Consider the following 21416-nt stretch of genomic DNA (forward strand, 5'->3'; position numbering starts at 1 on the left):
CCCTTGGGTTTTGCCTTTTGAAATAAGTAGGGAGACAAAAATAAAATAAGAAATTTGCACTGAATATTTATTTTGATAAACACTGTGTACTCCAAACAACTACGTGTTATTTCAGTTGTAAGCCACAATCTTTTGGAAACAACGTCCCAAGAGCTCTTGTCATCATAAACCAGACAGTCAATGCACCACCACGGTCTGTGGACATAGAGAGCTTTCAAGTGCAAAGCAGATTATCAGAAAAGACACATTGCCAACCTCCTTAACAAACTGGACAATGCTCAACTGCAGTGAAAATGCTTCATATGTCTGCAATTTAGTTGTCTTAGTGCCATTGTAATAAATTAATAGAAAATATATCTTTTTTTTTTTCCCCTTGGAAAGTCTATAAGAAAATGTACAAACATCTAACTCCGAAAAAGGACCAGCTGTTTCGGCAACAGGTAAAACAAGCAATTGAACAGAGGCAATAAAACCCAAACATCCGAACAAACAAACAGACAAACAAACAAAATGCAATCAAAAAAACCTCACTCCACCAATGGCAACTGTGCAGGCAAACATGGAAACATCTGCAGATACAGAACCTTACACTGCTGCTGGTGCAGGGACTGTGTGGGGTGGGCAGGGGGTGAGCACTGGGAATTCACTGCTCAGGGTGTGCACATGCAGTGTCTGCAACAGCCAGAGACCAGGCAGGAATGATTTATCACCAATGGCCATGGCACCAGCTCCATTCTGTCTCCAGAGGACACAGGGCTGGCTCCTGGGCATTTCCCTGTGCCTGTCCCTGCACACCCTGCTCTCCCTCAGGCTGGCAGCCTGCAGTGATTCCCTGCACAGCACAGACCCTCCCCAGCTCCAAAACAAGCCCCATGTGACAAACTCGGCATCACAGGACGAGCTGCTCAAGTTTGCTCTCTTAATAAGGTGAGCTGTTTTAGGAAAGGAAAAGAAAAAGGTTTTTCCTGGAGCCAAGTCTTGTATTTTCACCCTGAGAATTCCCAAAACAGTAAAATCAGAAGCTACACTTGAGCACAAAGGCAGCATGCTGCTAGAAGCTGAACAAAGCAGTCCAGAGGACAGACCCAGCTGCTGGGATGCTCCTGGGGGTTTGCACACTTAGAGGGAAATGGCTGTGCCCAGTGGAGCTCTGCAGAGGGCAGCCCCAGCACTGGGGCTTGTACAAAGCCAATTCCCACAGCCCAAGGCTGCCTTTCCTGCCCCCCACCTGCTAAGTGCTGGTGAAGGAAGTGCTCCTGCTCTGGTCCATCTCCTGGGAGCAATGTGTTCCACCAGCACTGGCTCAGGGCAGGGAAAAGGTTTAGACAACCCAAACTGACAGACAAGGGAATTCCTGCTAGCCTCTTCCCTTGACTCCATGGATCTGGCACTCTTTTGGCCATCACAGGACATCAGATAAAAGTTTTGAATGATCATGGTTGAAACACCAGTGAGACTGACTCTTTCATGGAATGATTTGTGAAATTCCCAAACTATCATAATTTTGGGGAATAAACAACCCAACTTATTTCCCTCTTACAAATGTTGCCCATTCAGTCTGTAAATGGCACAAATGCCTGAGGAGCATCCATTACCAGACTCTTGTTGGGAAGCTGGGAGGAAACACTTGGCTCTTTTTTTTAAAATAAAATACACATGACATTCAATGAATTCAAAACAATTTTGTAGTAAGTCTGAAAAGAACATTTCCAGTTTCAAAACCCAGGAAAGGCTTGAGGGGAATGTAACCTACAGTACTATCTAAATTTTGTTCATGCTTGCTTTGACATTCAGAGCAATTGATTTAAACCAGCATCTGCCCAGCCTTTGGAATGACACACAAAATCCTTGCTTTTTAGTCTAACTTCAAGGTAGCATTTTTGATACTGTGGTGGGGAAAAAACCAACTTAATTACATAAACAAAGTCACCATCAGCAATTGGAATAATTTATGTGGCAGTGGGGACAGGCAGAGATAAAGTGGGAAAAAAAGTCCAAATCTTACTGGCAAGACTGACATTCTTTGGAAAGCTTGTCACAGTGTCTTTCACACTTCCCCCCTGCCCTTAGATTTCTTAGAACAGTCACAGCCTCCAGAAACGCCTTTGTGGTATTTCTGGGCAACTGACAGAAATATCACTGAGCACCAGAAATGCTTTCAGTGTTTTACAAGATAATGTTTAATTTCCCAGTTTCAAGAATTGTCCCTGTGAAGTCCTGATTCAGTCTGATCTGCCTTCAGTGTCCAGGTATTGCTCTGAGCAGGGGGAAAGGAGGTACAACTAGTGCATTGGGCTTCCCACTTTAGTTCTTCAGCCACCTGGAACGATCTCATCCATGTAACTCTTACAGGAGGACCAAGACATGATATCATGAGCCTGAGGACAGGATCAGAAAGCAGCACAGCAGAGCAGTCTGATCCTGTTCCCTCTGATGTCCTGGGAAAGGTGAGGGCAGCTCACCCTATTTGATGTGAATAAGGTAAGTCCCAGTATTCCTGGTCAAAAATTGGGATGGCTTTAGCTGGCAACCATAAACTGATCCTGAATATTGTTATACAGAGGGAAAGGCTGAATGGGAAAGGCTGAGAAAATACATGTGCTAATTGACATTGCTCTCCTTCTAGCCTGCAGCTGCTTGGTGATGGAAAATTTTCTGTTTGCATAACCACTACTAAAACTCCTTGATCCATAGGAAAAACGCAGCTTTCTGAGGAAGCAGAAATAGGTGGTTCCATCAGTCTCTGCTGGCATGTTTTGTCCACTCCTGTCATTTCTTCCCCAACTATGTGCCGTGGGCTGCATGTACAACACACACCCCAAAGAGCTTGATCAAACCTCACAGAAGCTTCAGGAGAAATGCTTACTGTCCCAGCATCCAGGAAATCACTCAGATCCACTCCTTCTACCCCAGACTGCCAACCAGTCTTTGAACTGGCATCCGTGTCAGCTAGTTACACTATGGAAAAGAAAAAGTCTTCAGACAACGTAGAGGCTGGTAGAAGCAACAATCCTTGATGGTCTTCAGACCAAGAACTCCCCTTGAGAGGCAGCAGTGACGTCAGTCTGTCCAGGAGCGCTGATCCAAGCCCCTGCAGGAGCAGCTCAGCCCCTGCTCAGCCCCAGAGAGCAGGGCCAGCCTGGGCACTCCTGGCACGGGTGGCCACTCTAGCTACTTACAGTGAGATTTCTGTTTGAACAGCAACAACAACATCAAAATGCTACACCGGCAGCACGGAGCGGGCGGCAGTCCGTCCGTCTGTCCGTCTGTCCGTCCCAGGGGCAGTGCTGGCGGCCAGCAGGCACAGCAGGGTGTCCTCACAGCTTCATTTTCTTCACCACAGGGACTGGCAGTGCTTGGTAGATCTTAGCTGAGTCCTCGCTGGTGACCAGCCTCACCCAGACGGGGCGGAAGCTGCCCTTGAAGCCGACAAAAGCCATTTTCTCTGCAAAGCAGAGCAGAAGTGTTTGGAGTGTGCCAGAAACCCACCTGTGTGCAAGGCCACAGCTCATGGCTGGAGGGGTGCAGGTGCACAGGAGCCACGTGTAAAACACACACACACACAGATGGAATCCTGCCAGAAGCTGATGGAGCTGATTGCAGCAATGTGCTCATGGAGCTGCGTTCTAATGCAATGTGAAATCAATATGCTTTGTGCTACCAAGTCAGGAGCAAGAGAAAAACAGCTACAAACAAGTTCAGACAAGTAAAACATCCTGGTTTGGGGCATTTAGTGGGTGAAAAGGCTCAATAGTTCCATTATTAAAAGGTCTTTTTATCTAAAATTAATCTGGAAAATCAACCTCCCTGAATTATTTACTTCTAAGAAAAACTGGATGTTTTTTCTATTTACAGTTTTAAACTGACCATGTTACCCAAAGCTGCAGTGGATACAACCTTTCTGAATAAATAAATTACTGGTTCCAGGATGTTTGAGCACATGCTGATAGAAGCAAGCAAGGCAAAGTTTAGAAGCAGAGAAAAGGTCCCTTTACTGGAATAATGGGAGGTTAAAGATGAGTTTTTAAAAACTGGTTACCTTTTAACCTGAAACCCTCTCCTGCTCCAAGTTTCTCCAGTACTTTAGTCCATGGTCCTCTTGAGATGAATCTTCCTTTAGATGTCACCAGCACTATGGAGCTGAAGGAAACAAAGAAATGTGTAAATGGATGAAGAGTCAGAACACATTCCTCTCCTGTTTGTCCTGAGCACTGGTAACTCCTGCCTGTGCTCACACACCCATGAACTACAGTGGCTCCAGCTTTAATGCTTTTCAATGCTCTCCAACAGTTTGGTCACAAATTATTTTTCCAGTCATGCAAAATCCATTAGAAAGCAGAGAAATCACATTTTTTTATTTTTGAACATGGTTTTCTAGGAAGATTTTAAATGTTTCCAACCTGTAGCTCCATCCTGCTTTGCTCAGAGAGATCCATCTTCTCTCTGGGATGCCCTTACAAAGTCTCAAGTAATTCCTTGTTCTTTCATTAGCAGAGAAAAAAAACAGAATGAATTCACTTCTCTGAGACTTTTGTTGGCCTGATGCTTTTCCTTTCAGTGTCCTTCTGTTTAAAAAGTGTGATAATATTATTGCTGCTATTTCTGATCAGGAACTGGATTTAGCCAGGATTGAGATTTTTGTAAAGCAGGATGATGGCTTCTCTGAAAAAACTTCTTATTTTTTATATGGAAGAAAAGTGAGATATTACACACTTCCCCAAAGTAACTATGTGATGTGGTTTTTGAAACCACTAGAATTATTTAAGACCATAGAAACACATCTGACTGCACCTGCATGGCACCCAGCTCAAGCTTCCCCAAGCCTCTGGAGTAAATGCCAGAACAACATCCTGTCAATCTGCCCACAGCTATTCCAGATGATTTGTCAACAAAGCACTCATATTTGTATTAAATGTTCCACATCAGCTTTCAAATCCAAACAGATTAAATGACAATTAAATATATCCACTTCCCACGAGCTCTCCACAAGCTGATGTGGGAACAGCCCCTTTGGTTAATGGGTTTCTGATGTGGTTCCAGTTCTCCCTCCAGCAGACACAGGAACATCTTTGGGCCATTTACCACCTATTTCCACAACTCTGCATTCCTGGCTGCCCAAACTGAAAACACAAAATAATCCAGCCTTTAGGTCTGGGCAGGGGAACATGCAAAGGGGAATGTATTTTATTAGTGGAATTATCTGCAATTTGAGAAAACACACATGCAGTAAAAAGATGCAAGCTGTGCACATCTGTACAGATCAGTGCTTTGTGAATTTAAGTCTGCAGTTTGTCTATAACCACAACATAAATGTAGCTCTATAGTTTATTAATCACATGCAGCCCTGCAAATTATCTGGGGCTCAATCAGTGCCTGAATCAGAGTGTGCATCCTGCTGCTGCCTGCATGGCCTGCACACATTTGGGCTCTTTTGGAGCCATCAGGCACAGAAATACATTGAGTGTATTGCTCTGCATGTTGGGTGATAAAATCCAAGAAAAAGATGAGTGTTATGCAGCATTCTTGTACACTGCACTTAGTGAGAACAGATTATTTACTCACTGATCTTTGATGTTGTTGACATAGTTCTCTATCTGTGCTGGGATTCCTTGTAGAATGGAGTTTTTGAACGTTACTCGATCAACAACTTTTCCATGGTGTCCATCAACCACAACCAGCTGGATTCCCTCTTCAGTGAGGAAAAACCTGACACCCTCGACCTGGGCAGGGGGAAAAATATTCTTGATCTCTCACAGTAACACAATTGCAAACAACCAGCTGTAAGAAGCACTGATAGCCTTGAGTCACAGGACTGCTGTTCTCTTCAAAGGGCAGAATTCCAGGTCTCTGAAGTCCTGCTATCCTGCCTAGCAGGAGAAGACACAGCCTTTTTTTCCCCCCAAATCCAAAGCAGAAATGACCTGAATTTAATTCTCCATGGTATCTTTGTAAGCAAGTTCCCCATGAAGATAAAGCAAGTGGTGGAGAATTGCACCCCATTAAGTTTGTTGAGAGGATTTGCTCACCTCAATGTATGCAAAGTCATCCCTCAGGTGGAAGTACTGCTTCTTATAAGTTTCTATTTTCACTTCAATTAGGTGGTCCTTGCTCTTCTGTTTGCAAAACGAAATAAACAAGTTTTTAGTGAGAATGTCCATTATCTGAATGCTGCATTTTCAATGAAAACATTTCAAACCTTGAAATTCAATCAACAAGGAAGCTACATAATAAGCACTGACTTGCCAAATTAACTTGCTAATGAAACTGGGCACAGTGGTGACCTCCCTGCTCATCCTGCCACCAGGTAAATTGTTTCACTGAATGGCAGAGTGGTTCTTACTTTGCAGACCTGACACATAATTCTCTGATGTGTATTCCTGGTTCAAGGGTGATGAGTGAAAAAACCCAAATAACAGATAAATACCCCACTTCCTCCCCCAGAACCAGACTGGGCACGGGAGATTGTGTTATGCATTATATAAATGAGAATAATTCAATTCCACTGTTCAGTCCCCTGTCTGTCACTGCTGTTCTTACAGCTTGAGGAGCTGGAGGCTCCAAAATCACATTCACTGGACCAACCTGTCTTCCAGCTCATCAGTTTTCACCCTGTGCTTTCCAGAGCAGCATGTCACATCAGAGCTCCAAAACACCAAGTATACAGCTTGCAAAGGCTCCCTGCACGTTGCAAGAATCTGTTTCATATTATTTCACCTGCCTGAAAATCAGGCACAGCTTCTTCTGACCCTGGCACAAAGTTTTTCTAATGTCTGTGGGCACAATATGTGCCAGATTTACATGAGCAATGATTCTGTGATAAGAAATCAGCTGCTTTACCAGTTGTGCAGCAGAGAGCTTCTTTGGCATTGGCACTTCCACTATTGGAGTCTCGATGTACTTGGGATAAGCTGTGGCTTCACAGTCACTGACACCAGCTGTCTTTGGGATCACAGCTTTGATTCTTATTCGTTCACAGCCCTTTACAGAGCAGAAAGCAAATTTCTCCTTCTCATTTTGAGCTTTGAGTTTCAGGAACAGCAGCCTGCAGGCAGGAGAAGAAAAACCAAACAGGAGCCTTCAAATTTTTTGTGCAAAAACATACTGAGTTTTGGTGGGTGCCTTCCTATGCTTTGCAATAGTTTTCATTGCAGCCCTTGGCACCATGTTTTACAGTGCCCAACATCCCACATGTAAATAAAAGGGAATACTCATCTCAGAAATGGTTTAGGGAGCTCATGGAAAGTAAAACAGAGAAATCAGATAGCACCTGAATGCCTTCTGAGCTCTATTCTGTAGTGATACATGTATGTAGAAATACATGCTTTGTATTTTAGATATTTCTTTTCCTTCCTTCCTTCCTTCCTTCCTTCCTTCCTTCCTTCCTTCCTTCCTTCCTTCCTTCCTTCCTTCCTTCCTTCCTTCCTTCCTTCCTTCCTTCCTTCCTTCCTTCCTTCCTTCCTTCCTTCCTTCCTTCCTTCCTTCCCTCCTTCCTTCCCATTACTTTAATCCTTTAAAATAACAGGCTTTACACTTAGTTCCTGTGCATCCCTGTCATGGTGTTTATAAATAGTTGTTGTTCAAAACAATAAGGGCTGTGGATGTCTTCAGTTAAGTTTCATGGTCTTCACTTTGTCTTTTATTTTATTTTTTTTCTGATTTTTATTTACTTGGAAAAGCATAGAGTAATTGGCAGTGCAACAGAGGCTGTGAATGACTGGCAGGCCTGGGAGTCCCAGCAAAATTAAACACTGGTCACATTCCCAGAAAACCTTCCTGGTTTTGTTGTGATCCCCTCTAGTGGCATTGGCCAAACTGCTCACAATTCCAGCAGCATTCCCAAAGCAATTCCCAAAGCAAGGCCTGCTATCTTACCCAGTGTCCTCATCCCAGTAGTAGTATCCTTTGGTAGGATATCTGTGCTCCAGTTTCTCCATTTGGGAGGTTCTGTAGAAGGTTCCAGTTTTGTATGTTTTCTTCAAGAGACGGTTGTGGATGTCTGAGAGAATGGAAAACGTCGTCCCTTTAGGATAGCAAAACCCTACTTGGATCCAGTCATTCCTAAAAATAGCAAAGACCCACATTGTAACAAGTTATAACATAACTATTATTTTCCTCGGCATGCTAGAAGCCAAACTAAATAATTTACAATGTGTTTTCCTGTCCAGTTAAAATTTTCATGGTTTAGAAGGAATAAATGCAACATAAATTAGACTTAACAACCATGGGTGAGTTAAGCAATGTGGGGCAGATCTGCTCCTGACTTCTACACCTGTGACTTCCATGCACCAGGAATGAATTAACTCTGAACTTCCAAAACTGGGCTGTGTTATCTGACTGGGCTTCCTGGGGGAGGAAACAGGAACCCGAGATGGCTCATGAAAAGATGGTGAACTCAGTGGACTTCCTGTAGCAGGCATGTTCATTCTGGAAGAGCTCGCAAGGTGGTGACCTCACCCAGCAAAAATGTGCAGCTACATGACTGTACTGGAATGCTGGATGCAGTTCACTCACTTGTTGAAGTTGATGAGCCATATGGCCAGCTCTTCAGGGGCTGTCTTGTCCCAGTGGATGGTGTAGCCTTTCCTCAGAGTTATAACTGGCTGATACTGCTGGTAATGAGTGCTTTTGCTCAAAGCCCCTTCCAAGTAGAGTGGGTGATTGTGGTAGTCATTTTTTATTATTTTCATTTTCAGGTTGGCTGGCTTGTAGGCTTGGATGTATATCTAGGGAAAAAAAAAAAAAAAACAACAAATAAAAAATCACCAAGGGTTTATTGAACTACAGTGAAAGGTTCAGATACTCAATAGATGTGAGCTAGTGCAAGTCCTGTGTGCTGGCTGGGCAGGGACCTGTGGGCTGTGCACTTATGTTCAATTCCTTAGGCTTCCATTCCAACAAAGCAAACTGTTTCCCAAAAAAAAAAAAAAAAAAAAAAAAAAAAAAAAAAAAAAAAAAAAAAAAAAAGTGATTTCCTCATCCACTGAGTTCAAGCACAAGTGCCAGAGGCTGCAGCAGGGCTGAGATACTCCACAGCATCCTGCACCCCTCAGCAGCAGGACAGTATCTACCTCAGACATCTGACTGGTGCTGAACAAGGATCCTTCTGTCTGCATTTCAGAAGCCTGAAACCCAGCTCCGTGGTTAGAAACTGGCTGTAGTGGCACTGCACACAAAAACCCCCAACTGTTGCAACACCCAAAACAAAACCAGGCACTCTGAGCAGAGGAAAGTGAGGACTCTGGTGGCAGCAGCACTCAGGGCTCCTGTGGTGGGAAGAGTGGTTTGGTGGTCACACACAGGATGAGAGACCATGAAAGCTGAAGTCTAATTTCGACTCATCAGCACATTTCCCATAACACTGTGGGCAACACTTCCCTCCATAAATCAGGGAAAAATAACTAGCTGACAGCCCACGGATTTATGAATATTAATCTGTGAATGCCCATGGAGCTCTCAGGAGGCTTCAGGCAGAATTTGCTGGAGCTGTCAGCACCAGGGCCAAGGTTTCAGAAAATGCACCACAGTATTTCTCATGTTCAAAGCCACCTGTGCAGACGTGCTGATAAATAAACACTGAGCACTCTGAAGAAAGTCCATTTCTACAGGTCAAGCTTTAAAGCGCCAGGAAATTTAAAATAAACCCAAGTGCTAATGGTACTGCAAGGCCAGCAGCCTTACCTGTGCAAAGTGCCCGCTGCAGATGGAGCCTCTCCAGTCGGGCACGTCAATGCACTCAGGGTGTTTGATCAACCAGTTATCCTCCTTGATCAGGTATGAGCCCGGGTATTCTGACACAGAACCATCCACATCATGAAAAACTGATGTTTTGTCACCATCCATATCCAGATCATTGAACCACGGGCCAGGTTCTCCAAAGAAGACTCTCGAAGTAATCTAAACAGTGGAATAAATTTACATCTCCAGAAAGGAATTCATCACTTAGAGTACAAGAAAAGAATGCCCTTGGTCACCACAGTGGCTCAAATTACCAATTTTCTGACTTAAAAGATGTGTTTGACTTGTCAGGCAGAGCAGACACCCATTTCCCTGCTGACCCTGGGGGAAAGGCTAAAAAACCACAATTTCAGCCTCACCAGTGGGAAGGTTTGTTTTAAAATTGTGGAGGAAGGTTCAGGAGACGATTTCATGAGAGCCATTTGCTCATTGTTTGCTAACACACTTTTAAAGTTCCAAGCCACATGAAGTCATACCATTGTGGGAAATAGTCAGCCCTGGGAAATGGCTGCTAAGGCAGCTTCTGACTGGTATTTTTATCCAGCATAAATAAATGCCATGTCACCAGCCTGCCTCGTGCAATGTGAGAGTGACCAGCCAACACTTCCAGGGGAATTTTGCCTTTCCCATCATATTTGGCACTGATCAGCACTTTTCCTGACCTGTGAGCAAGCCTGCTAATTTTTTGAAAATTAGGCAACACAAATCATTTCAGCCTAACCACTTTATTTATTTGTTTGTTTGTAATGTTTGGCAGCTGGATTTAACAACTGCTAAAGGTGAACCTCAGTGAAACAGTTAGGACGTGTTTGTGCAGGCAAATCCAAAAATAACTCAAAAGAACAGGCCCCAGGACAGGTTCAGACCAGCACCCAGAGGTTCATACTGTAATTCAAAATTTGGCAAACCCCTTTTGGCTGGACTCTGTTCTCATTTATGTCTGCAGAACTGGAGTGTGGAATTACCCTGGTGTGCAGGGCTGCAGAATTATCCTGCATCAGCTCAGTTTCACTGGCTGCTCCCCAAAATCAGTATTTTCTGCTTCTAGGTCAGTCAGGCCTTTCAGAACAGACTTCCTTCTGTTGCTTTAATATTATACCACTGTTGAAAATAAAGGGGGGGCTGATTCTTCAGTTTCTGAGTCGTACAGAAATGGAAATTATTTTCACTTCAATATTGCTATTTTTTTTTTATTTTAACTGATGCCTTCACCTGTTTTGCTGCAAACCTCCAGACAATCTCCTTGTTATTGCCCCATCATATTTCCTCTTTCTACTTTGCTGTTAGATTTCTGGCAAAGACAATCGGCACGATCTCACATTTTCCCCTTTTTGCCCCCACCCCCATTTCCAAGGCACTCAGCAGGGCTCTGTGGGAAGGTGACTCACGGGGACATCCTGGAAGTGGATGCTGGTGACGTTGTTGTTGGGGCAGCTCTGCCAGGCGTTGTTGAGGCGGAAGGCGAGCGCGCTCGTGTGCCGCCCGTCCAGCGCCGCGAACTTGCGGAACGTGCAGTTCTGGACGTTGATGGGCCCGTCGTAGAACTGGATCCCTCGGATGGGAAAATCCCTGAAACACATCCAGAGGAGGCAGAGAGACTTGGTCATGGCACATTAGCATCGGCAGGAGATGTATTCTAGACACGCACAGCCCCACAGCGCTTGTTTCGTGGCTGCTTTCATTTCTTGCAGCCCATGGGATGACTCCTAAGTTCCTGCTTTGGAAGAGAAGGGATTTCCCTTCTTTCCAGCTCTGTAAAGTTCTCTTATCCTTGCAAGTTCAGCTCAAGTTCTCTCGTGCTGAACAGATCATCTTTATTTAGCCTGTACTTCTCCAGGGAAGGAAGTAACAGCAATGCCAAAGGATTGACCTAAAGATGAATAAATTCGTGTTTGCCATCAGAAATGAGTTCTGCAGCAGTGAAATGTGAAACTCAGCAGAGCTGTGCAGACTCCTTGGGCTGAGTAATGGCAAGACTAAAAGAAGTCCCACCACATCTTTCAAAGGGATTTGGAGAGAAGCATTGCAAATCAACTGCAATAAAAGAGATGTTTTTGAAAACAAGGAAAGGTCCTACAATCTATAGAGCTAAGAAGAGTTGAAGGGGCAGATTAATTAATCTTTATCAGCCTTTTCTGATATCACCTGCAAGGTAAAGAGGACACCATTTTCACACCAATTACACGAACAAGATGCTTAAGGTCTTTAAGAGGCTAAGATAAGAAATTTCATATTTCACTTATGATACATAAATTTGATCTCTTGTATGATCCCTTAGAGAATTCCTGCCTGCTGCAGTGCATTTGTTCTACATATACATAAATATATATATATATGTGTGTGTGTGTAAAGGATATTAGGACAGTCATAGCAGAATGGGTTTTCATTATTGGTGTAGTTTATAATAAACCTCCAGCATGACTGCTGACATCAAAATTGAGGTCTGCAATATGGCAGAAAAGCATCAGTTGAGCTGTTTGCTCACTATGGGGCTACTGTTAGGATAACTGTGCTTTTAGGAAAAAAAACATTGCACTTGTAAACCAGTCTCTAAGACTGAGGTCTAGAAAGAGGCCCCACGTGAAGTTCACTGGCCATTTCAAAACTGCTGGGAGCAGGAGCAGTGAGTGCTGTGATGTGCTGGGGTGTGCTGTGATGTGCTGGGGTGTGCAGTGATGTGCTGAGCTCACTTACGGGCCGATGGGCAGGGTCCTTCCCCTGTGGTCCAGACCTCCAGGCCCCCAGATCTCATTGTCCATGGTCTCGGTGCCCAGGTTCCCACTCTCACCAACAAACAGGCTGTTCTTGATTTCCTGCTTCGAGCCATCATCGTGAGGGAAGGTCCCACCGCTGGAAAAAAGGGCTGGAGGTGAAAGGGCTGCTATACCCAGACACAGCCCCCTGCCCAGGCTGTACCACACATCTGTACCACACATCTGTACACACACCTGTACCACACAGCTGTACCACACATCTGTACCACACATCTGTACACACATCTGTACCACACAGCTGTACCACGCAGCTGTACCACACTCACCTTGCCAAAGTCAGCCCAATGCCATTGTCAGCAAACCTGCCAAGAGAAGAGAGATGCTTCAGAAGAGATCTGGGATGCTTTGGTTTGTCATGTCAAACTGTAACAAGCAAACTGGTTTAGGACAGCGGGGATTAATTACTGCACAGTGCTCAGGGGGAGCTGGGGATTTTCCAGACTTGTTCCCTGTCCAGGTTTAGAAGATCTCTTTTGGCACATCTTGCAGAATATGCAGATCACATGAAGCAGCAGACACACACCTGATTGCTGGGGTTAAGATGATGATTACTAGCCATAGTTTACTTGCCTGATAAAGCTTTATCTCTTTGTCTAATGATCACACTTTTCTCTGGTAGATAAAAAATCGTGCTCATCTCCCACTCCAACCAGCTGTTATTATTTAATGGTGCTTTGCCTTACAGACTGTGCTTCCCTGTCTTCATGTTTCCTGTTTCCATAAAAGAGCTTTTCAAGGGGATAAAAAAAGAGCAGCTTGGGTTCTCTTTCCTCAACAGGAATATGGAGATCAGAACTTCCATATTAAAAATAAAAACAAAAATTAAAATATATTTCTATTTCGCTGAAACCTCAAGATAAGATAAAACAGAGATGTTGGTCCTTGACTCCTGCCTAGAAAAATCCCACAATGGATTGACAGTTTGAGTCAGTCTTGATGGTGTCTTCACACCGGCATCATTCCCACATCCGTCACTGGTCCTGGCAGCGGTTTGGGAGCAGATCCCCTCCCGTGCTGCTGTCTGTAGGTGGCAGCCTTTCCCTCCCTATCGCCTCCCTGCTTCCCTGCAGGCCACATTAACGCTGGCCTGTTAATGGGATACATAAGTCTTTCTGTAGCAATAGAAATGGAAATGGCTCTGGCTATAAAGACAATTACAGCTTGATGGCTGCCTCCTCCAATTCACACACACTCAGAGATCTGCTGCTGGAAACTCATAAAGCACTTGGTGTTTGAGCACCCTCTGCCCTGCCTCTGCTCCATCAGCACTGAAAATATCCCAGTGACCTGAGTGGGATCTGTGAGGAAACACTTGCTGCCCGTGGACGGGGTGGATTCTCGTGGGTCATAAGAAACACAAACTCTGTTGCTCAATATGACATTTCTGAGTTTTGATACAGCCCCATTCTCACCAGGTCACTCTTGGCAGCTTATCCCACTGGGTGCTTTGAGAGGTTTGGGTCACTCGAAGGTAAGGCAGCTCTGGCTGGGAATTGGACACCAGATATCAGCGTGGCAGCCATTCCCAGCAGGGTTATCACAATATGCCTTGGAAAGGAGCTTTTTCCTTTTTCTCCTCTTCGCTAGGATTGATATCAGCCTGGCTCAGAAACAGAAACTGCAGCAGATCATCTGTTTTCAAGTGCAAAACAAATATCTGCTCTGGCCAGGGCAGGAAATGGCCTTCAAAGAGCACAACATGCACTTGCCCAGACTCTCTCCCTTGCTGCTGTGATGCATAGTTTTATGTCTGCTTCATCAGTACCTGCTTATTCAGCATTACACTGAACCACATAAAACTGATCTGTGACCAGGCTGAGCCAGCAAAGGTGGTGCATTTCACTGTTTTCTTTTCAAAGCACCTCATTTTTCACGTAAAAAAAAAAAAATAAAATTAAAATTAGGTTTTATTTTTAGTTATTTGCATCTGCCTGTCTCTGTGTGTGTATTGTGTGACCATAATGAATGCTGGTCAGCATCACACAGAGAAACAACCTGAGGGATCCTCAGCTCAGACAAAGCAGGTTTTGTTTGTGTAAAATAATGCCTGTGGTGGCTTAACATTTCATCTTCATTTCCATCTTGGCCATATGAAAGGTGCAAAGTGATATAAATAGTCTGAACCACAGCTATGCTTGCCATAAACACCAGGCTGAACTCTGAGAGTTGAAATAAGGCAAAACTCACTGGCAGTTGTCCAGCCACACATCTCCACCTCGCAGCCAGGCCCCGTGATCCTGATTCTTGAAGGCAATAAAGCGCTCGATTATTGCAGGTTCCCTGGGCTTCAAAGGATCAGCATCCTTGTGTGGGCTGTACCTGCAAGCAGGAGAGAGGAAAGGCTGGTGAGGGAAGGTGGCCTGGCTGCCTGCATGGCCCTGCTCAACATCTGGTTCATGGTAACTCAGGAACAGCCCTGGGACCACAGTCCCTCCACGTAGCGTGTCTGCTCGGGCTGGGATGGCCAGACCCAGCTGCCAAGGCAAGGAAGGTCCAGGCTCAGCTCTTGTAAAGACCTGCTCCAAGTTTCCTTTCACCTTTCCGGTATTGTGTTGCTGATATATTGCTGAAAGCATGGAAAGTTTATTATTGCTCCCAAAAGTTCCAGAGATTTTTTAAAATCCCTTACTGCTATCCTTTAGCATGTTCCTGTTATTTAGATAAATATCCTTTTGTTTTCCCTTTTGAGCATTCTTATCTCTTCACTCTGGCTATACTGTGGCCATGAGTACCACTGCCAAATTCTTCTTGCTGTGGAAAGGAATTAAAAAATCTTGGAGAGGGGCTGAGAGTATGTCCTTCACTACTCCCACTACACAGGACACACGTACAAGATTTATTAACCCTGAAGTTCTCAGTATGATTAAATACTGATTTGGTGAAAAAACAAAGCAGGCAGAAGCAGAAACTGCAGCAATGTGTGCCCTCAGCTGCTCCCTGCTTGGGCCACAGGATCTGGGCGAGGTGATGCTGAGCTTGGCTGTCATTTACCCCGTCCTGAGGCACCACGCTCCTTTCTGCTGGTGGAGGAGCATCCTCCATCACACTGCACAGCTTAGAAAACCTGACAGATGAGTATCCAGCTCAGTGCCAGCAACGGATGGTCCAGAGATTAAAATTCATTCCTCACCATGGATAGCGAGGCCAAGCTGTCAAATTGTTAACAGATATTCAATAGCACTTTGCTTTGCTTAATAAGCCATCATATCAATCTAAAACTGAGCATCAGGCTGATAGGGTTCCAATAAATGAATATTGCTTTGGCAGCTTCATCACTGTGAATTTACTTCAGAGACAGATTTAGTATCAGCTCTTGTGAATCCCCCAGGCATTATTAAGTACAGATATTTTGAGAAGGATTCCAATTTCATTCACATCCATGATAACTGCAGGAACACTACAGGGTCCAGAACTTGACTTGGACATTTAATGCTGTAACAGAATGCAGAATAAACTCTCCAACGCTGTCACTGTCCAGCCTAGCTCACAGTTTGCTCCAGCCAGCCCAACTTCAGCCATTTATTCAGTTCAGTCTTGACACATGAAAAGTGGAAAATGGAATAAATAATCTGAGCTGCAGTTTATGCTGGTGGGCAATCCCCGAGCACAACCATGAGTGCATTATGAATTGTTTGGCTTCCAAGGGCCATTCCTGCCCTTGTATGGCAAGGGAGAAATTGCCTTTTGTAACCACTGACTGTGCCTGTGGCAGCAGGCAGCTCCCCAAGGCACGAGTTCAGCTGCATGGAAAAGCAGCATCAGGCTCCCAAAAGCAGGCTGCTCTTGAGTTATTTTTTCAGCAGCTACTTTTAGATTTGCACTAATCTCTTCAATTAACTAAGCATGAAAATAATGTAAATAACATTCACTTTTGAACATTTTTTAGCATCAGCTGCTAGCCAGGGCTCTGGGGTGATGTGCACTGATATCTGAGCGCCTGGCTGGGCTCTCCTGGGGAGGATGATGGATCCCTGTAATGCTTGCCCAGTGCATGACTACTGTAGTCTGGGTAACCCACACCCCCAGAGACCAGAAGGAGATAAAGTTGTCATTCTCCCCTGCTGAGCAGAGGCTTTCAGCACGTTTCTCTTCCTTACAAAGTTTCTTCTGTCAAGAAATGCAATTGTGGGGCAATGTAGGTTAGGGTGCAACTGGAGGCAATTTGTCTGTTAGGAAAGGAACGATAAAATTTGAGAGTAATTAAGTCCTCTTACGTGTCTGGGGGTTGGCAACTAAGAGCCAGACTGAACCTGTAATGAGATACAAGGGTGCAAGTGCAGCCCTTTCATCAGCCTCCTCTGGGGATATCTCTGGGGAAAGAGTGGGTTCTCAGAATCCACCAGACCACAGCAGGTCTGCTGATACGGTACAGCCTATAGAGAGGTTTCCACTATTTCTAAATTACTCCATTACACCACAGAGAGGTGTGCACAGCATCAGAAATGAAGAATCACTCTATGTATTTAATTGTGATTGTTACTGCAGTGTCAGATTTGGAACGAGACTGAAATCTGAAATCAAAGCATGAGCTCCATGGCCTAAGCACTCCCTGTTCAAGCAGGTTCTAAAAGAATGAACAAAATCAATAGCATTCCCAAGAAATACTTAAGTTTCTTATTCCAAAGAAACTCTTGCAATAGGTTCTGCCCAGAGGGACTGTTGACCAGGCAGTGAATTTTCTTCCTTATCTAAAAAATTCAAAAATAAATGGAACACCCTGGACAGATGTAATATACATGCCAGCTCAGCTCAGAGCTAAAGAATGAGGATGAAATCAGAAGAGTGTGGGTGTTGAGGGTCCCTTATAAAGGAGAATGGAGAGATGAAGCCAGAAATGGCAAGGTGTATCCTGGAAAGGAAGGAAAGCGAAGACTTCTCCTCAAAAAGAGCCACCCCAAAGGCATTGCAATGATTCTTGTGAACCTCCTTGGGGCAATTTCATAGCTTCCAGTCAGTGTTTTAGAGACGTCCTTTCCAAATCAAACTGTGCAAAACACTTTACCTCCCAGAAATCAGTGTCAGGATAGGTCTTTTGTCCTTGGCAGAGGCTGGGGTGGTTTTAACGCCATTATCAATGATCATTCCAGCCTAAAGGAAAACAGAAATGCAATTATCACAGTATATTTACAAATTGTACAGCTCTTTCCATGTTCAGACTCTGCCTCCAGTTGTTCTAAGCCCAGGTCAGCTACATGATGCTGGGAACATCCTCCGTTAACAGCACGTGAAACAGAGGGCTGCTAGACCTGCACATATCCCCAAAATTGCTGCAAATCTCCAAATCTGCCCTTTTCTCTAATTGCATGTATTCCCATGCAGCTAATCCTTCTGCTTCAGCCTAAAGCCCCCAGTAACACACAGCCCCACAGCACAGCAGGTTTAGGAGTAAATAAGCAGAGAGGGCGAGTAGACACCGTGTCCGTATTTATCCCTCTAGAAGCTGTTCAGTGGATTGCCAGCACTGGCAGGTGAGGTGTATAATCAGACACGCTGCCAGCAGGTGCTCCTGGAGGCAGAGTTTGAGGAGCACAGAGGCAGGCAGCAGCCTGAGCAGAGCAGAGCAGAGCAGAGAGCTGCTCTGGCTGCCCAGAAGCTGAGCAGGTGCCGGCTGGCTCCGAGCGCTCCCGCCGTGTCTGCAGACACAACAAGCGTGCAGGGCTGAGTGGAACACAAGGCACAGGCAGTGCTGGCCTGCAGGCCCGGGGAGCTGGAGCCAGGGGATGGTGCTGGCTCCAAGGGCAGCGTTCCCATCGCGTGCAGACTCACCCGGTAGTTGGAATGCGCGCGGTTGTTGGAGAATTTCCCCATCGGCATGTGCTCGGAGTAGCCAGGGGAGTACATGCCTGCCGAGGGGCCTGTCGGCACGTGGTGCAGCACAAACCAGAATCCTGTTTCCTGAGAGAGACAAGGGACATCTGAGGCTTTGCTAGCCCCAGGAGAGCTCAGCAAAGCTCAAGACACACACCAGAGTTCAGGACAAATCACAGCCGTTGACCCGCGTAACGCAGAGAAGTTTAACAAAGTTAAACACACCAGAGTTTAACGCACATGAACACTGACATTCACCCTTCTGATCTTCAGCGTGCCTTAGGTTACGTTTTGGCATCAATACTGCAGCATAAGTGAGACTTTCCAAAGTTAAAAATCAAATATTTTTTATTTAGTTGCTTAAAAATTTATCAAGGAGTCCCAATATAGGTATTCAAGATTTGGAGGCTTTGGAAAGACCACATCTCTCTGTTTTAGGATTGATTTTCTTGTTTTTATGTCTTTTCAGGACAATAAGGGCTCCTGATGTGACCAAAAATGCCTGTGGAATTAGCATTAGGGCTGACTGAAACTTCAGAGCACCACTACTGTACTGCAATCAACGATATCATTGCCAAAAGCTTCTCTGTGACTCCAAAGTCACATTTATTTAATTTATTCAGGCTACACACTGTGGAATTTTGTTAAATCCAGCTCTAGAAACAGCAAATGACAAGAACTGTGGAACAAAAGTAAGACCATTATTTTTATTGGTGGCACCAGCCACATTAATATGTGTCTCAGTCAAGCAGCTTCCAAAATGTCTGTGTCACAAAAACAGGTTTTATTCCAGTGAGAGCCTCCCTCAGCCCTGCAGGGCTGTCACTGGCCTGAGCTGTTACCAAATAAGAAACTTGTGCACTCACTTCAGATCCAGCAGCTGCACAGTTTATGAGGTTGTTGTGTGGGTTGGCTATCCAGAAGGTTGATACAGCACTGCAGGTTAGGAAAACAAAGAATAACACAAAAAGGACACTTGAGCACACAGCAGAGTCACCCACAAACTCCCCCAGCTCAGGCAGAGCTGATACCTCCCAGATAAGGGGTCCTGCCCAGGGGCAAGAGGAATGTGTTTTTTCTTTCTCTTCTCATACCTCGTGTCCTCTGTGGTTTGACAGAGAACATGGCCTTATCTTTTAAACCACTATGTATTAAATGAGGAATTTTGACTGCAATTCCAAGCCTGCTATGAAGCTGTCAGATGTCAATCATGTTTTATGATAAGGTAAATATGTTGTTGCACAAGTCACAGAAAAGAACTTTGCCCCCACATAAGCCCTTGGGTTCATTAGAGACTTGTTTAATCAAGGAACCCAATGAATTGCCTATTCAGGGCTTTCCAAGTGCACCCCTGTACCTGCCTTCTCCAAGAGCTGCTGTGATTGACCAACTTTATTTGCTCCCACCCTCCTACACATTTCTTTTGGGACAACAGCATTCCATTTATCTAATGCACATAAAAGACTCTTAATTGAAAGATTTCCAGCAAGGAGGACAGATCAACTCATCCATCACTGTCCATCCTGTGACATACAGAATTCATTAACCAACAGGCACAGGAAACATCCAGCACATCCAGCCAGGTTGGCCTCTACATTTCCTGGGTGAGATTTGCCCTCCTGCAGAATAGGAACCTATGGAATCCTTATGTCTATTTTAGTTTTGCCATAAGGGACTTCAGAGGGGCTTTAGGCGAACTGATTTTGCTGATGCATTTCCATTTCTCTGACTTTATCATGAAAACATAGCAAAATTTTTCTATTTGGGGCGTGGGACTGGCCAAGAAATAAACAAATTTGGATTATTTATAGACCACCTCCTGCTGCATAGGCAAGGGCAAGGACAGTGTATTTCCACAGTGACCTGTCTTTCATCCTAATCCCCTTCTTCAGAGCCACACAGATTGGGCAGGTTATGGTGTCATTTGGCACAACCACAGTGTTTTAATTCCTAGCAGCAGCTCCCTGCCTGCCTCTCCCAGGCTGATGGAGCCACAGCTGGTGCTCATCCCCTGTCCCTGCACTGGAATTAGTGTTTGTATACTCATTCCAGGCTGGATGAGCCCAGTGCAAAACAAGCTGAGCTGTTTTCCTGATCAGACCTTGAATTCTTTTGTGAAGGAAGACAGGGCAGATCAAAGTACCATAACACTGTTCCATTAGAAAGTGCTCGTTCATGTAACAGTCTTCAAAATGACGCACAAAATACGTCCCTATGACTATTAATGAATTACCAGTGGAAACTGAGCACAATAGCTAATTAACCCTTATTTTAAGAATGGGGACATGAGGTGTATTTTATAAACAAACATAGATGGAAAAAGAGCATTGCATGAATTCCTCTGTCTCTCTTCCCAAACAAAAAAGTTAGAAACACCTTCGCCTGGACAAAGCCTATGTTTGTTTTGAGGACAAAATGGATGATACTGAATTTTTTTCAAAATCAGCTGCCATCTGAGATGAGCACACCAATGTCAGAACGTGGCCCATTCTGAACTCAGCAACTTTTTGCAGAACCATCAGGTTCAAGACTCCACAAGGCACAAGGCAGGGCTGTGCACTTTGAAAGATTTGCAGTGTTTTAGGTGGGAATCATCTCAATGGACTTCATGCAAAAAGTTAAAAGCACACCCTAATTCTGTAGGCACCTGAACAGCACAAGGATAAAGACCCCAAGGAAATGCTCTCCCAAATTTGGGGCAAACAGCCCAGACCCCTACAGATGTCCACATCAGCACATACAGAGGATGCTGTCTGTCATGGCTGAGTCCTGCAAGGAGAAGGAAGAGAAAAGGAAGGCTCCCACTCACCTGCAGTCCTGCCTGGGCTTAGGGATGTAGCCTGGGTAAGCTCCCTCTGTGATCAGCTTGCACATCCTGCTGTCACGGTCGGAGGGCAGCAGGGTGCTGGGCTTCACCAGCAGCCCAAGGCAGTGGTCAAACGTGTTGCGCTCTTCTGGTCCATCCTCCGTGAAAAAACAATGGCCCAGAGCATCATAACCCACCACATCCTTCACCTGTGTGCACAAAACAAAGGTCAGGGCTGAGGCTTTATGCTTCAGCCACTGCACAAATTAGAACAAATGTTAGTGTGGTGGCAC

At 44.9% G+C, this 21416-nt stretch overlaps 1 protein-coding gene across 1 annotated transcript in view; it reads right to left on the reverse strand.

The window, feature by feature from the left end:
* Positions 1-1643: 1643 nt before the first annotated feature.
* Positions 1644-21416, reverse strand: part of LOC117001893 (cell migration-inducing and hyaluronan-binding protein-like) — a 54465-nt gene continuing 34692 nt past the window's right edge. Inside the window, exons 14-29 of the mRNA XM_033070582.1 lie at positions 21127-21332; positions 19184-19253; positions 18276-18404; positions 17512-17597; positions 14697-14828; positions 12776-12811; positions 12430-12585; positions 11124-11304; positions 9679-9894; positions 8512-8723; positions 7873-8058; positions 6838-7042; positions 6027-6113; positions 5563-5720; positions 4040-4140; positions 1644-3445 (exon numbers count right to left, since the gene is read on the reverse strand). Coding sequence (XP_032926473.1) covers positions 3318-3445; positions 4040-4140; positions 5563-5720; positions 6027-6113; positions 6838-7042; positions 7873-8058; positions 8512-8723; positions 9679-9894; positions 11124-11304; positions 12430-12585; positions 12776-12811; positions 14697-14828; positions 17512-17597; positions 18276-18404; positions 19184-19253; positions 21127-21332 — 2289 coding nt within the window. The 3' untranslated portion in view covers positions 1644-3317. The remainder of the gene's footprint in view (positions 3446-4039; positions 4141-5562; positions 5721-6026; positions 6114-6837; positions 7043-7872; positions 8059-8511; positions 8724-9678; positions 9895-11123; positions 11305-12429; positions 12586-12775; positions 12812-14696; positions 14829-17511; positions 17598-18275; positions 18405-19183; positions 19254-21126; positions 21333-21416) is intronic.

Source organism: Catharus ustulatus, chromosome 12 (assembly GCF_009819885.2).
Source record: "Catharus ustulatus isolate bCatUst1 chromosome 12, bCatUst1.pri.v2, whole genome shotgun sequence".
In the NCBI taxonomy this organism is placed as follows: Eukaryota; Metazoa; Chordata; class Aves; order Passeriformes; family Turdidae; genus Catharus; species Catharus ustulatus.